General features: G+C 37.1%; 1 protein-coding gene across 1 annotated transcript; it reads left to right on the forward strand.

The window, feature by feature from the left end:
• Nucleotides 1-10,946: 10,946 nt before the first annotated feature.
• LOC143738927 (uncharacterized) lies at nucleotides 10,947-11,905 on the forward strand. Its single transcript, XM_077230997.1, has one exon. The coding sequence runs from the start codon at nucleotides 10,950-10,952 to the stop codon at nucleotides 11,820-11,822; it is 873 nt and encodes a 290-aa protein (XP_077087112.1). The 5' UTR covers nucleotides 10,947-10,949; the 3' UTR covers nucleotides 11,823-11,905.
• Nucleotides 11,906-15,753: the final 3,848 nt, after the last annotated feature.

A 15,753-nucleotide genomic window follows, 5' to 3' on the forward strand; every position in this document is an offset into this window, starting at 1 on the left:
CAGACACAGTATGGATCAAGTGTACACGCTTCTGTATAAATAAACCATTGTACACCTCACAAAATCAGTATAAATTAATTCTGCATTAATCTCTTCCATATTTGCTTCCATATTTGAAATATTGTGGGATTTGTTGCTGGTTCAAATTATTCTGTGAATTTTTTCAGTTGCTTTCTAAAGCAACTTAGTACATAATGTGAGGTATTTACAATTAAACATAGTGAGAGCATATTTCTAAACATTACAAACATAGAAAAGTGCAACAGACTTTGGGGAATTTTTATGTTAGAAATATAGCTCAAACGAGTGTATGGAACTAACCTACTCACTACTCTGCTCCTAATGTGTGTAAACTTACTTGGATGGGTTAAATGCAGTGGTCAAATTCCAAGTATGGGTTACCATACTTGGCCATCACGTGTCACTTTCACTTTCACTTTCTAATATTCAGACCAAAACGCATGATTGTAAGTGATTATATTGCTTTTATACAACATTTCAATAAACAAGAATTTAATATTGAGTAAGTTATTATAGACACAATATTTTCAGTTAATTTGTCAGCAGCACACAGTAGTGGTGTTTCTTGAATTATTCTCTTTTTTGAATGAATTGGTTTACTAAATGATTCAATAACTCACTCATAAAGACAGTTACTTGTTTTGTTCCTGAAACACTCAGTGTTTTTGAATTAAGCCTTTGATTGAATCATTCTAGAGACAGTCACTTCCTTTTGTTCCTGAGTGAATCAGTGTTTTTGAACAAATCGGTTGACTAAGTGATTCAATAACTCACTCATAAAGACAGACGCTTGTTTCGTTCTTGAATGAATCTGTGTATCTTCTGAGCAAATTGTTTGACAGAATTGGCATAGCAATGTAACTTGCATAAAGAACCATTGAAGAATCCCCAGGAATACCAGGACTATTGGAGTTGTATAATACAAAAAAATATTGAAGCAAATATTGAATCAATATTATAATAATAATCAATATTGATTTTTACATATAAAATATTTGCCAGCACTAAAGACTTCACGCTGATCCCCAGTGCAATTCCTTAAACAGTCCTCCTCATATCCAACAGCTGGAGATTGACCCTGCAGAATAAATGTTTTAATTTCGTGAAGATGTATTGCCATTGTGTAAATGAAAAATTCCTGAAGTTGAGAGATTTTGGGGAGTGGAATGGACATGTTAGTCTCCGAGTTAGTAAATGTTTTGACTTAATTTTTTCAGGGGGGTTCCAGTAGAATGCTTCCTGTCTTTCCAATGATATGTGTTCAGTCTGTTTAGCTGGAAATGATGGTCCTCACTTTTGAAGCGATGGACCACCGGAATAAACAGACCACTTTTTGAATGAATTTGGGAAAACTGAGGGTGTGTATGTGTGAGGTCTGGATGCAAATAAAAAATATCATGTGTCCTAGACTCCTCAGATCCACCCTGACACCACAACTCAACCCAACATCCTGTTTACAAGGGTGTGTGTGTGTGTGTGTGTGTGTGTGTGTGTGTGTGTGTGTGTGTGTGTGTGTGTGTGTGTGTGTGTGTGTGTGTGTGTGTGTGTGCTTTAACTATTGCAGCTGAGTAATCAGATCTCATAGAGACAGACACAAATTTATGGGGAGGAAAAGTCTTCACACTCCATTTACCTCAGCGTGAGCAGCCTCCCACATAAACATAAACACCCACACAGTCACACGAGTACACACATACACATACCAGGTCATTTCTTTTTGTAGAGTGTCTCTGACATGGATGAGGAAACACTGTGAAATCTTTTAGTCTCTTTCCAATGAGAGCAGCTCCGACATGGTAGAGGTTAGTAGCTTCTGGGCTGGTAATGCAGAAGTCGTGAGTTGAGTTCCAGGTAGGGAGACCTCTGAACCCAAGCGATGCTGAGAGAGCCCTATCGCTGTTGTGCCCTTTAGCAAGGCACTTAACTCCAGGTTGTTCTAGGGGGAATTGGTGTAGTTCACTTTGGATAGAAATTCACTTTGTAACCGATTCAAAACAGCTGTGAGACTGTGTCTCAACAACCTGACTTGGTGTGATAGAGCGCTGAGCAGAACAGGGTCGTGCTGACCTTGACCACCAATGAGAACATGAGTTGAGGACGTTTGCTTGAATGTCATTTGACTGCTGAGACCAAAAAAAAAAAAAATTATATAATACATTAACTTGATACAACAATGAACAGTACTTTAACCTAGATTAATATATGCTATAAATGTTAATTTGTTGCATCTACTATATTAATATGTAGGGCTGGTCCGAATACCATTTTTTGAGCTTCGAAGCTTCGGTAGTAATGAACATCGAATATTCGAAGCTTCGGCGAGAGGGGGCTGAACATATTCTTTTCACTAATAAAGGCAGGAATCTCTGTGTTGGTCTGTCTTTTTGCATTTTGATTATTTCGAGAACCGTTCATCCAACCGACTTCACAAGGGAGTGCAGTGTTGCATTTGGTGCAATATAGATGGACACGCGAGACAAGACACATTCAGAATTAATAAACTTTTAGTCAGCTACAGAACAGCGCGAGCGGGAAGCAGCGCACCTCACGCGGGCAGGGTTTATATGCTCCGAGAACGGACACTCCACTATGATATAAAACGCACACACACAGGTCTGTTAAATTAAGCAATACTTTTAAGGTAGTCTAATATTTTTCTGACTAACAAATTACTGACACAGTAAAGGGTAGATTTAAATAAAGAAAAACGAAATTTAAATAAAGAAAAAAATTAATTTAAATAAGGAAAAACGAAATTTAAATTAAGAAAAAAATAAATTTAAATAAAGAAAAACGAAACTTAAATAAAGAAAAACAAAATTAAATAAAGAAAAACGAAATTTAAATAAAGAAAAATGAAACTTAAAGAAAAAACGAAATTTAAATAAAGAAAAATGAAACTTAAATAAAGAAAAAACAAAATTTAAATAAAGAAAAACGAAATTAAGTTAAATTAAAAACGAGATTAATTTAGATTGATAATAACGGGTAAAAGGCTAATACATTTTGTTTCTATTATTCTATTTTCCACAATGTCAAAGCAACGCAGCTTAACCCAAAACACAAGCTCAGGCATGCACTTCGGTCCATACAAACTCCGCTGTTCTGCGCTCTAGCCAGAGAACACTCCAGTTGCAGTTAGGCGTCGGTTCTATTTCTAGCATGCACGCATTTTCCGCGTGGCTCGAGCCGCGCCTGAGTTTCACTGTGTTTCACACAGGCAGTGTGCAAACTCCAACCTGTTAACATGGGAGCTGAAATAAAAACGTACATGCCACACAGCTGAGACGCTCACGCCATGCAGCCAGTGTGTCGCCGGCCTTATTCAAGCGCGAGTGAGAACCGTTTCGCGGGGGATCCCAGGTGTGCAAAAAAAAAAAAAAAAAACGAATATTCGAATGTCAAATTTTCAAATCGAATACCAACCCACCGAACGAATATTCGAATATTCGAATATTCTGGTCCAGCCCTATTAATATGTTAATATTCATTTTTATTTAATTTCATTTAACATTAATTTATAATAAACTAGAAAGAATTAATGAACAATGCACTGCCGTTTAAATGTTTGAGGTCAGTAATTTTTTAATGTTTTTAAAAGAAGTCTCTTATGCTCATCAAGACTATGTTTATTTGACCAAAAATACAATAAAAACATTAAAATAACAGAAAATTAAAATAACAGTTTTCTATTTAACTATAATTGTAAATGTAATTTATTTCTGTGGTCGCAATGCTGAATTATCAGCAGCTGTTACTACATAACTGATTTGGTGCTCAAGAAACATACAATTATGAGTATGACTATTAAAGTATTAATTTAAAAAAAAATGACTGACCCCAAACTTATAAAAAAGTGTGTATTTTTATGTATTGTTTATTTTTATTTTTGTATACCCTCTATATATTTTTAGCAATATCACACTAACAAGACTGTAGATTTTCAACAACAGCATGTTTGCCAGTGTGAAATTGCTTTTGTACAACAGTTCAATAAACAAGAATTTTATATTAAGTAACTTACCTTATAGAAAATATTGTCAGTTAGTTGGTCAGCTTTTGCTCCGTTATTAAAAACCATTTCTAACAAAGCAACAGCAGAATCCAATGTTGTGGGTTTACGACCAATTAAAAAATAGAGGTGTTTCGTTCCTGAATGAATCAGTGTTTTTTAATGAATCGGTTGAGTGAATTATTCAGTGACTCGTTCATAAAAAGCAGTCATTTGTTTTGTTCCTGAATTAATCTGGGTTTTTTTTCTTCTTTTTAATGAATCAGTTGACTGAATGACTCACTGACTTGTTCATAAATACATTTACTTGTTTCGTTCCTCAATAATTCAGTCAACCGATTCATTCAGAAACACTGTGACACTGTGGCCTTGTCCACACGGACACGGGTATTTTTATAACCGTGACTTTTTTACGCATTTCGGCCATTTGTCCACATGGAAACGCAGTATCAGGTCACTGAAACCGAACATTTTTGAAAACCCCTGCCAGGGTGAGGAGTTTCAGAAACGCCGGTTGCAGTGTTGTCGTGTAGACAGTAAAACCGGGGTTTTTGCCTTGTGACATCAGAGTGTGCGCCGTTGTCCGCTGTGTTTAACGTCAGATTGTGTGCCGCTGATGGCTTCTGATTGGCCAACGTGGCTTCACGTTGGCCAATCAGGTTATATCGCCGCCTGCTGGTGTGGCATGCTCTTGACAGCGCTTGATAGCGTGTTTTTTGCGTTTTCATGTAGACGGAGATTAAAACGCAGGAGGAAAAACTCTGGTTATAAAAATACCCGTGTCCGTGTGGACTAGGCCTGTGACTTGATTATTATACAGTATTATCCTAGGTTAAAAATGAATCTTGGTTAATGTTCATCAATAAATATGTTTATAAGTTAACATTAACCTAGATGAATAAATGCTGAAAAAAAAGTTGTTCATTGTTAGTTCATGATAACAACTTTAACCTACAGTAAAGTATGTGTGTATACTGTATAAGACATTTTACCATATTTACTATAAATCCATTCCACAGAATTCAACAATTTCCCCCACAAAATCCATGCAGAAATCCATCCACTGACTTCCGCCAGTGCCTGCTCACTGCTTAACAGTTCAGTGCTTTTATATTTGTAATGAAATGAAAAACTATTACAGTGTAGCTAGTTCAACTGAACTCTCCCAACTCCAGGTTGTCAGAGGTATTTGAGAGGGTTCTTTCAAGGTCATTTGTTTTGCCAATGGACACTGCCAGACTTACTTTGCCTCATAAGACGAACCATGTCAAAGTTCAGCCGTTTAACACATACCAGAATCCAGAGGTTTTGTTCAAGTTTGTGTCTTTAAGGTTTTAAAATGTGAGAAAATCGCTTCAGATCAGCAACGAGCACTCACCCTTGTGACCTCTATCAGTCTTTAGATGCTTTGCACTTCCACACTTGCACAGGCCACAAGGTTTCAGCATCTGCTAAATGCATGAGTGTGTGTAAAATCTTTAGTGTGTCTGTCACAGACAGGCATTTTTAGGGTTGCACGGCTCTTTGTCTTTATAGTGTTTCCAAAACCAGGCCTAAACTCGCCACAGCCTCCCTCTGCCTTGTGAAAACTGACTCTTTCCTTCTCTTTTCTCTCCTGGTCTCCTATCCACATGAGTCACTTTCTCCCCTTGCATGCTTGTGATTGTCTTTTCTCCTTGTTAGGCCAAAGGTGACGTTTCCCTTCTGCTTCAGGTAGTGCTCATCTTTAGCATTTAAATGCAGAGTGCAAATAGACAGAGAGTGCACCAATACTAATGGTGTTTTAAAATACAAGATTTAATGATTGTTATGAAGACACCAACTTTCTCAGTGCATGTGCCATCAGGGTGAGCCTTTTTTAATGATGCGGGTTATTAGACAGGAAGTATTCCTTTGTAAATATCAAATGACCTTTGAAGAGGGTCAGAGGCGGAATTGTTGATTGATGACATCAAAAGCGACTCATTTTTCACGAGAAAAGCAAAGATGGAATAGATTTAGCCCTGGAAATCTATAAAGACAAACAACCGTGCAATTCTAAAAGCGCTGAATATGGATGGTAATGGGGCCCATGTGACGGTTTTGTGTGTACACTCTCCAAATCTTGAGATGATCTAGTGATGCTGGAGTGTTACATTAGTTCATCTACTCTGGAACGCTCCTGGTGACTTTCTCTTTTCTCTGGTGTTTGATAATGACTGAGTGAATAATCTCAAATTTAATCAAAAGAGGCTAGAGAGAAGACATTTATATCCAAGCACATCCCGCACACTTACATGTGCTGTTTATATTATTCACGTTTGCTCTCCATAAGTGAAGCTTTATCATGTATCATTTCCAATCAGAACAGGGTTAGTAGAGTAGAATTATTACTTGCATCCATCCTCTCATCTCTGAGGTCTTGTCTTTTAAAACTCCATTTTAGATAATTTGTTTTGAATAAATCAGTTCACAAAATGATTCACAGACTCATTTGAGTATAATTTGTTTTATATCTCATTTGTTTTGCGACAAATTATATGAATTTATTAATGTTATAAATATTATACACTACTGTTCAAAAGTGTGGGGTCTGTAAGATGTTTTAATTTAAAATGTATCTATACTTTTATTTAGCAATGGTGTATTAAATTGACCAATATTGACTGTAGCATATACAATGCATATATAATGATACAAAATATTTATATTATAATATTTCTATGAGGATTCTGATAAAAGGATCATGGTTTCCACAAAAAACATTAAACAGCACAACCGTTTTCATTTTTGATAATAATAAGAAATCTTTCTTGTGCAGTAAATCAGTATATTAGAAGGATTTCTGAAGGATCATGTGACAGGGAAAATTCAGTTTTGCCATTCAAATAAAAATCAATTGTTTGAAATTCTAATAATAAGTTTCCCAATATGACTGGTTTTGCTGTATTTTTGATCAAATAAATGCAAACATGGTGAGGAAAAGAAACTTATTTTAAAATGTTTGATCAGTATATATATGGTAACACTTTGCAATAAGGTCTCATTTGTTAACATTATGCATTAACATATAAACTAACAATGAGCAATACATTTGTTACAGTATTTTATTAATGTTAGTTGATAAAAATCCAGCTGTTCATTGTTTGTTCATGTTAGTTCACAGTACATTAACTAGTGTCAACAAATACATTTGATTTTAATAATGTATTAAAATGTTGAAATGAACATTAAGATTAATAAATGCTGTAGAAGTATTTTTCATTCTTAGTTCATCTTAACAAAAGTAGTTAACTTATGTTAATAATTAAACCTCACTGATACCAATATTAATATTGATGTCTCTATTAAATGGATTTTCTTTTCTCAGTTTAAGCATTATATTTATAGCCAATCAACATTACAGTGTAATTGAAAGCTATACATTTCAACATTTAACTGGCTTTAACATTTATTTTTTTCAATATAACAACTTTTAATTTAAGCGAACTTAAAACAATCTTCCCATAAAGCCATTGTAATAAATGTCACATTTAGCTGTGCCTTTAATATACCAGGTCTCAACGCTAAGGTTTTTTTCTACTGGCCCAGTATTTTCAGATTTTACTTGCCCTACTAAAATGCACAAAAAGGTTATTGTTGTTTTTTGCCCATGTAACCTTGTAAACAGTGCTTCAAGATATTAAAAGGTAAATATACAGCAATTTAATAATTTCCTGAATACTTTCTGTATCTGTGCAGTCTTCACTGAATAAATTATAAATTTAATATACATTAATCCTTATTAAAGCTGCAAAGCTATTGTATATATGCATATATTTAAATGCACATTGCCCGTTGTGCACAGTTGTCCTAAAGCCACCTGGCGCCGGGGCTTGGGCCTGGTACATTGGTATACTGGTATATTGTCCTGCCTTAAATAGCTTTAGAGTAGCAAGTTTTCAAGAGGATAGCTTGACTGTATTGACGTACATTAGCCTGTAGCAGGGCAAACTGCAGTTTCAAAGTAGCTTCCCCGGTACTGATGTGAGGTATCGTGCAAGAGGGAAACATCACAGTGAAGTCTGAGGTGTTCGGTCAGTGATAATAACAGATAAACTGCCTCCTTTCTGATCTGAAAAGACATGTCAAGCAAGATTTAACTGTTGTCACTGAAATCACACAATATTAGAGCATTTTTTATTTCATTGATATTAATCTAACTGTTTTTAATATGCAAAGTTTTCTTTTATAATCACATGCACATACAATTTCTATTCATTTTATTTACTGATTTAGTTACTCCAGATTGATTTCCTTACAGTTGCTTTAAAACAGGAGGGACATTAAGATTTTGCATGCAATACTTTTTCACTGAAATATTTACATTTTCAACTAAAATCAGTTTACTTTGTTTTTAAATTCCTCCAATAAATGATTTATGTCAAACTGTTTGAAAGGAAACTTCCATTTTTTAGCATTTAACATACAAATATGTTGAGCGAAATAGAAGGATTTTTTTTATCTTAGTAAAGAAAGTTTGCACTTGCAGAACAACAATATTGTCTCTTCTTCGGGTGTCCTGACAAACACAACTTGAGAAATACTAGTAGCCATGGATGTGTTAGCCAGTGATCTCCCCTTAGTTGCTCCTCCAGTAGTTCCCATGGTGATGCCTTATCTGAGGAAACTAGTTTGGGACACGCATACACTTTCCCTCGGTGACGTCTGTAGACAAGGAGTGAAATGAAACGTATGGCTGTCAGCAGTATTTCCAAGGACACATACAACATTGTTAAACCTCATAGGCCTTTTTGGTACTAGTTTAAGGATAATTGGTTGATGAAAACTAGTTCAGAAAGAGGTAAATAATACATAAAATGTCAACAAAAAAAACTGCTTTCATCTCCTTAACTTTTTACTTTATTCAATCTAACGACATATCAGACTGTTACAGCTAAATGTTGAGCATATAATTTTTTAATAAATAAAAAAAATGTATATGATCATCAGTTTGACTCTCAGGATAACTTGGATGCCTGCTGTAAAAGTAGAAAAACTTTCCCTTCTGATAAAATCTTTCAGCCAAGATAGAACCAAAACCAGGCCATTTGGAAAACATTATTTTGATTCAAGTTCAATTTTTCAAACACATTTTTTGTTCAACAGTGATGTATAGTGTGATGGTTGAATAATCAGACACAACATTCATCAAAGTGCAGACTACAGGACACTCTTTTTAAAAAAAAAAGCCCAGCATTCACTTTATACAGAAGTGAAAACATAACCATTATTATTATTTATTTTTTATTCTTTAGTAATTTTAAACATGCCAAAGCACACTTTTTTCAACATCATAAACACGCTCAAATATGCATTGTGTAAAACACAGCGTTGACTTGAAAGAGAAGACCATCTTTATGCACCCTAGCGGTCTTGGAGTTGCTGTCTGATGTCCTTGGGGGTTCCTGTCTATTCTCTCCCTGCTGAATCCCACCTCCCGGGGACCTTTCCCCATCCTTGTGAAGGAATATGTTTCAGAATGCTTACTGTGCAAGGTTTACGGCGTTCCATTTGAGCTGTGTGAACGTCTGGAACGCTTCCAAAGAACCTCAGATCTCCCAGCATTCCTCAGGAGAGCTGAAAGCGAGCTGTGGCCAAACACATGAGCCTTTCACATGAGCTCGGTGATCAGTACCACACTACAGCTGCCGTTCACTCCTCCCTTTGGCCTGCTAATTCTCGCTTCTCTCTCTATCCCTCTCTCCTGTGGTGCCCCCCCCCCCCCCCCCCCCCTTTCAGGGCTCACACATTCCCTGTAAAGCTCAGAGTGAGTCTGTCTGCGGTGCGTATCGCGAGCAGTGTAATCACCGGGGCCTCTCTGCTGTCCAGATGTTCAGAGTATCCATGCTGAATTCAATGCCGAGCTTTTCTGTGGTTCTTTAGCGGGATGATTGGCTGGGAGACAGCAATCTTCAACATTCTAGAACAATGGCATTCTCAAAATGGTTTCAAGATTCTGCTGGACAAAAAGCATCATGGAATCTTTTCACCACTCAACCTTTAAACTTTTGAACGTTCGATAAACTTTGTTAATTTTGTTTGCGTGCCCGTGCGTAGCTCCAGAACTACTTGGGAACCGGATCAGGACAGTGATGAGAATAATAAAATAAAATTGCAGGTTAACAACGATTCTAATCAAACACGTAACTGAACAAAATACATACACACTGATGCAAAAACATGACCGCAAAGTATCACAAGTATTGCATAGTTTTGTTAACTTTGATTTGGAACAGCCACAAACTCAACTGAGCCAACTTAAATATCAATTAACGACTGTGTCTGCAGGTTGGTCAAAGGAAGAGGTGGGATGCACTCACTATATAATAAAGAAAATATAAGGTATAAATGATGTCATAATTTACACACCCTCATGTCATTCAAAACATGTATGTCTTTCTTTTTTGTAGAACACAAAAGAAAATATTCTAAAGAATGTTGGTAACCAAACCGTTTTGGTGACCATTGGCTTCCATTGTATGGACAAAAAAAGTGACAAAAAAAGACATTTCTTATATATAATTATGTTCGAGTTCGAGTCTGGTTCGAGTGATTGGAAGTGCAGCTGATTGGTTGGTTGGTGATCACTGGATCTGTGCTCGATTGCTCCTGTCTGCCTTGCTGCTGCTGGTTTGGTTTTCGTCTATAAGCCTCGTATATCTCTCTGTTTTGAATCATTATTTACTAGCATTTCCTTTTGTTTATACTGCTAAATATAACTTACTCAATATCACATATTAGCTTTACATCGCTAGCTTCAATTTAAATAGTTGCTAACACAACACGCTAGTAATTCACTCATTTATTTATTTATTTTGCTTGCGCGCTCGCGCCTTTTACCAATCCATCAAACATCTGAGGTGAGTATCAGTCAATCAGTCAAACACGGTGAGTCATGTCATCTTCTCCTCTTAATGTCACTTGCACTTCATGTAACATGTATAGCATAGCCTTCTCTGTCAGTACAGGATTTGCATGTGATAAATGCAGGGAGATAGTCAGGCTGATGGAGAAGATTTCAGAACTAGAGACACGCATCCAAACTTTAATTGAGGTTAACTGTAAGAGTGCAAGGGCTTTAGATACTACTTTGGATGCGATTAGCTTAGAGAACACTGAACATTGTTCCGTTCCGGCTGTAGTAGAGCCCGTGCAGCAGGGCAATTGGGTGACTGTGAGACGGTGTAGTCGCGAGAAAAAACGCCACTCTTCCGTTCCAATTACAACATCAAACAGATTCTCCCCTCTTAGTGAAACACCCACTGAGAATCGTGTTGAATGTGCCCTAGCTATTGGCGATTCTATTACACGGAACTTGAAAATAGAGACACCAGCTACCATTGTCACATGTTTGCCAGGAGCTAGAGCGCCTGATATCAAAGCAAATTTAAAAGTGCTGGCTAATGCTAATCGTAAATTCTCTAAGATTATTATTCACGTCGGCACTAATGATGTTCGACTTCGCCAGTCGGAGATCACTAAAATTAATGTTAAAGAGGTGTGTGAACTCGCATGTACGATGTCAGGCACTTTAATTTACTCTGGCCCCCTTCCTGTTCGAAGGAGTGATGAAATAGTTAGTAGACTGTCCTCACTCAATGGCTGGCTGTCTAAGTGGTGCCCGCAAAACAATATAGAATTCATAGACAATTGGAAAAGTTTTTGGGGCAGACCTGACCTGTTGAAAAGAGATGGTATTCACCCCTCCTGGGATGGTGCTGCTCTTCTCTCTAGTAATATGGCACATAGTCTTAGACTTCAAACATGACAATCTGGGGCTCAGGTCAGGAAGCAGACAAACTGGCTAAACTGACCGCCTGCTAGCTGTCTCACGTCACTGAGGTCAGATAAATCCCACCACATAGAGAGTCTTTCACCTATATATCATCACATAGAGACTGTGTCTGTTCCCCAAATTAGGAAATACAAAAAACTTCCAAACCCATCTAAGGGTAAAAATTAATTGATGTTCAACAAATAAAAAAATAATAATACAAATGAACAAATGTTAAAGCCTGGGTTGCTGAATATTCGATCCCTTACTTCAAAAGCACTTATCGTTAATGATATGATCACAGAACATAACGTAGATGTGCTGTGTTTGACAGAAACATGGCTAAAACCAAACAATTACATTACTTTAAATGAGTGCACCCCTCAAGACTACGGTTATAAATATGAACCTTGTGCACCCCCCAAGACTACGGTTATAAATATGAACCTCGTATGAAAGGCAAAGGGGGAGGTGTTGCTGTTATTTATAGTAATATTTTCAGAATTACTGAGAAGTCTAGTTTCAAATATAATTCGTTTGAAGTGTTGGTGCTAAATGTAACAATATCTAGTGTAAATGATAAATCACATTTGAGATTTGTGCTGGCTACTGTATACAGGCCACCAGGGCACCATACAGACTTTATCAAAGAATTCACTGACTTTCTATCAGAGTTAGTACTGGCTGCAGATAAAGTCCTAATTGTTGGTGATTTTAATATACATGTAGATAACGAAAAAGAAGCATTGGGATTGGCATTTAAAGACATTCTTAACTCTATTGGAGTTAGACAACACGTGTCAGGACCTACTCATTGTAGTAATCATACTCTAGATTTAATATTATCCCATGGAATCAGTGTTGATGCCGTTGAAATTCTGCAGCAAAGCGATGACATCTCAGATCACTATTTAGTCTTGAGTAAACTACATTTAGCCAAGGCTGTAAAGCCGACTCCGTGTTACAAATATGTTAGACCTATCACTTCTGCCACTAAAGAATGCTTTATAAATAATCTTCCTGATCAGTTTCATCATCTCAGCATCCCAAACTCGACAGAAACTTTTAACTCTCTCTTTTCCAGCACTTTAGACATAGTTGCTCCTTTGCGCTTAAATAAGATTAAAGATAATATTCCAACGCCATGGTACAACGAGCACGCTCAGGCCCTTAAGAGAGCAGCCAGAAAAATGGAGCACAACTGGAAGAAAACAAAACTAGAGGTATTTCACATTTTATGGAAAGAGAGCATGATTGCATACAGAGAGGCCTTAAAAACTGCTAGATCTGCTTATTTTTCAAAAATAAGCAAAATAAACAAAACCCTAGGTATTTATTTGAAACCGTGGCTAAACTAACGAAAAATCAAGCTTTAAGCCCAGATGTTTCCAAGCAGCACAGCAGTAATGACTTTATGAACTTTTTTGTGCGAGTCCCAAGCCCTTCTCTCTTCCCGCTCTCACATTCCCAGCAGCTTATATGCGGTCTCCACGCCAATCACTGCAATCAGACACAGGTGTTCATCATCTACACTTGACCTACTTACTCATCGCACAGCTCGCTGATTCCTCCCTCGATACAGACTTCGCGAAACCACACCCCCGTCGCCACAATCAGGGAGAAAATTATAACTATGTAACCGTCTACTACAGTATCGCATCAGACAGTGCAGTGTAGTCTCACTGAAAAAAATTCGATTCATTCACTGCTACAGGAGAGGGTGAATTTTATAAACTCGTTAAATCATCTAAATCGACAGCATGTATGTTAGACCCTATATTGACTTAACTATTGAAAGAGATGATTCCTGAGGTCATAGATCCTCTTCTTAATATCATTAATTCATCTTTGTCATTAGGATACGTACCAAAAACTTTTAAGCTGGCTATGATTAAATCGCTTGTTAAAAAAAACGCAACTTGATCCTACAGAATTAGTCAATTACAGGCCGATCTCGAATCTACCTTTTCTGTCAAAGATACTAGAAAAGGCAGTATCTGCACAACTATGTTCCTTTTTAGAAATGGTATCTGTGAGAATTTTCAATCAGGATTTAAACCGTATCATAGTACTGAGACAGCTCTCATTAGAGTCACAAATGATTTGCTCTTATCATCCGATCGTGGTTGTATCTCTCTATTAGTGCTACTCGATCGTAATGCTGTATTTGACACTATCGACCACAACATTCTTTTAAATAGACTCGAAAATTATGTTGGCATTAGTGGAATTGCACTAGCATGGTTTAAATCATACTTATCTGACCGTTATCAGTTTGTAGCACTAAATAAAGAGATTTCTTATCGGTCAAAAGTTCAGTATAGTGTACCACAAGGCTCAGTACTAGGACCGTTGATGTTCACTCCGTACATGCTGCCCTTAGGAGATATCATTAGGAAGCATGGCATTAGTTTTCACTGTTATGCTGATGATAGTCAGCTCTATATTTCTTCACGCCCTAACGAAACTTACCAATCCACAAATATAACGGAATGCATAGCTGATATAAAAAACTGGATGACTAGTAATACTTTACTACTTTATTCTGAAAAACAGAGATTCTAATTATTGGACAAAAAAACTTCCACATGTAATAACCTAGAATACTGTCTAACACTTGATGGTTGCTCTGTCAAGTCTTCGTCGTCGGTTAGGAACCTGGGTGTTCTCTTTGATACCAATCTTTCATTTGAAAGTCACGTGTCTAGTATCTGTAAAAGTGCATTTTTTCATCTTAAAAATATATCTAAATTACGTCATATGCTCTCAATGAAAAATGTAGAACAATTGGTTCATAGGTTCATGACATCAAGGTTAGATTATTGTAATGCTCTACTGGGTAGTTGCCCTGCACATTTAATACATAAACTACGGTTGGTCCAAAATGCAGCCGCTAGACTTCTTACCAGAACCAGGAAGAATGACCATATTAGCCCGGTTCTGTCAACACTGCATTGGCTCCCTATTAAACATTGTATACATTTTTAAATATTGCTGATTACTTACAAAGCACTAAATGGTTTAGCTCCCATGTACTTGAGTAAGCTCTTAACGCATTATAGTCCTTCACGTCTATTGCGATCTCAAAATTCTGGCCAGTTGATAATACCTAGAATATCTAAATCGACTGCTGGTGGTATCCTTTTCCTATTTAGCACCAAAACTTTGGAACAATCTTCCTAACATGGTCAGGGAAGCAGTCTGTCAGTTCAAATCTAGACTAAACACATATCTCTTTGGCTTAGCACACATAACACATTATAGACTTTTATAATTCAGTGTTAGGCTGCATAGTTTAGATCAGCCGGAACCAGGAACACTTCCCATAAATCCTGATGTACTGTGTACATCATAAGAAGGATGGCGTCTACGCTAAAATTAGTCTCTCTGTTTATCCCGAGGTTTACCGTAAACCGCCGGATTCAGGCCATATCCAGATTTGATGAAGGACCATCGCATGGACACGATGACAACGCATCCCTGAAGTGCCAGCCTCATCAAAACTGTGAAGGCCTCATGGACACCTCAACAAACTCGTCTCCATACCGGCGTGATGACTCTGACCCCCAACCAGATGGAACTGGATAAATATTGTGAAAGTTCTGATCCCATCTGACTTCTGACCTATAATGCTGCCTAAGTCATAATCATACACTGTTTGTTCATTGGCCAAAGGAGGACTGACCGCCTGACTGAGCCTGGGTTCTCGCAAGGTTTTATTCTCCATTCTGTCACCTGATGGAGTTTTGGTTCCTTGCCACTGTCGCCTTTTTCGCCTTTGTCGCCATTGGCCTTTGGCTTGCTAAGTCGGTGACATTTAATTATGTATTTAACAATACTATTACAATAACTTTCCTGTTATCTCTGTAAAGCAGCTTTGAAACAATCTGTATTGCAAAAAGCGCTATATAAAGTTGTAAGCACA

This window comes from Siphateles boraxobius, unplaced genomic scaffold, assembly GCF_051911475.1.
Source record: "Siphateles boraxobius isolate OS27281-9 unplaced genomic scaffold, OSU_SipBor_1 16, whole genome shotgun sequence".
Lineage (NCBI taxonomy): Eukaryota > Metazoa > Chordata > Actinopteri > Cypriniformes > Leuciscidae > Siphateles > Siphateles boraxobius.

Coding starts and splice junctions, on each gene's coding strand:
- LOC143738927 (XM_077230997.1), top strand. CDS start 10,950: ATGTCATCTTCTCCTCTTAATGTCACTTGCACTTCATGTAACATGTAT.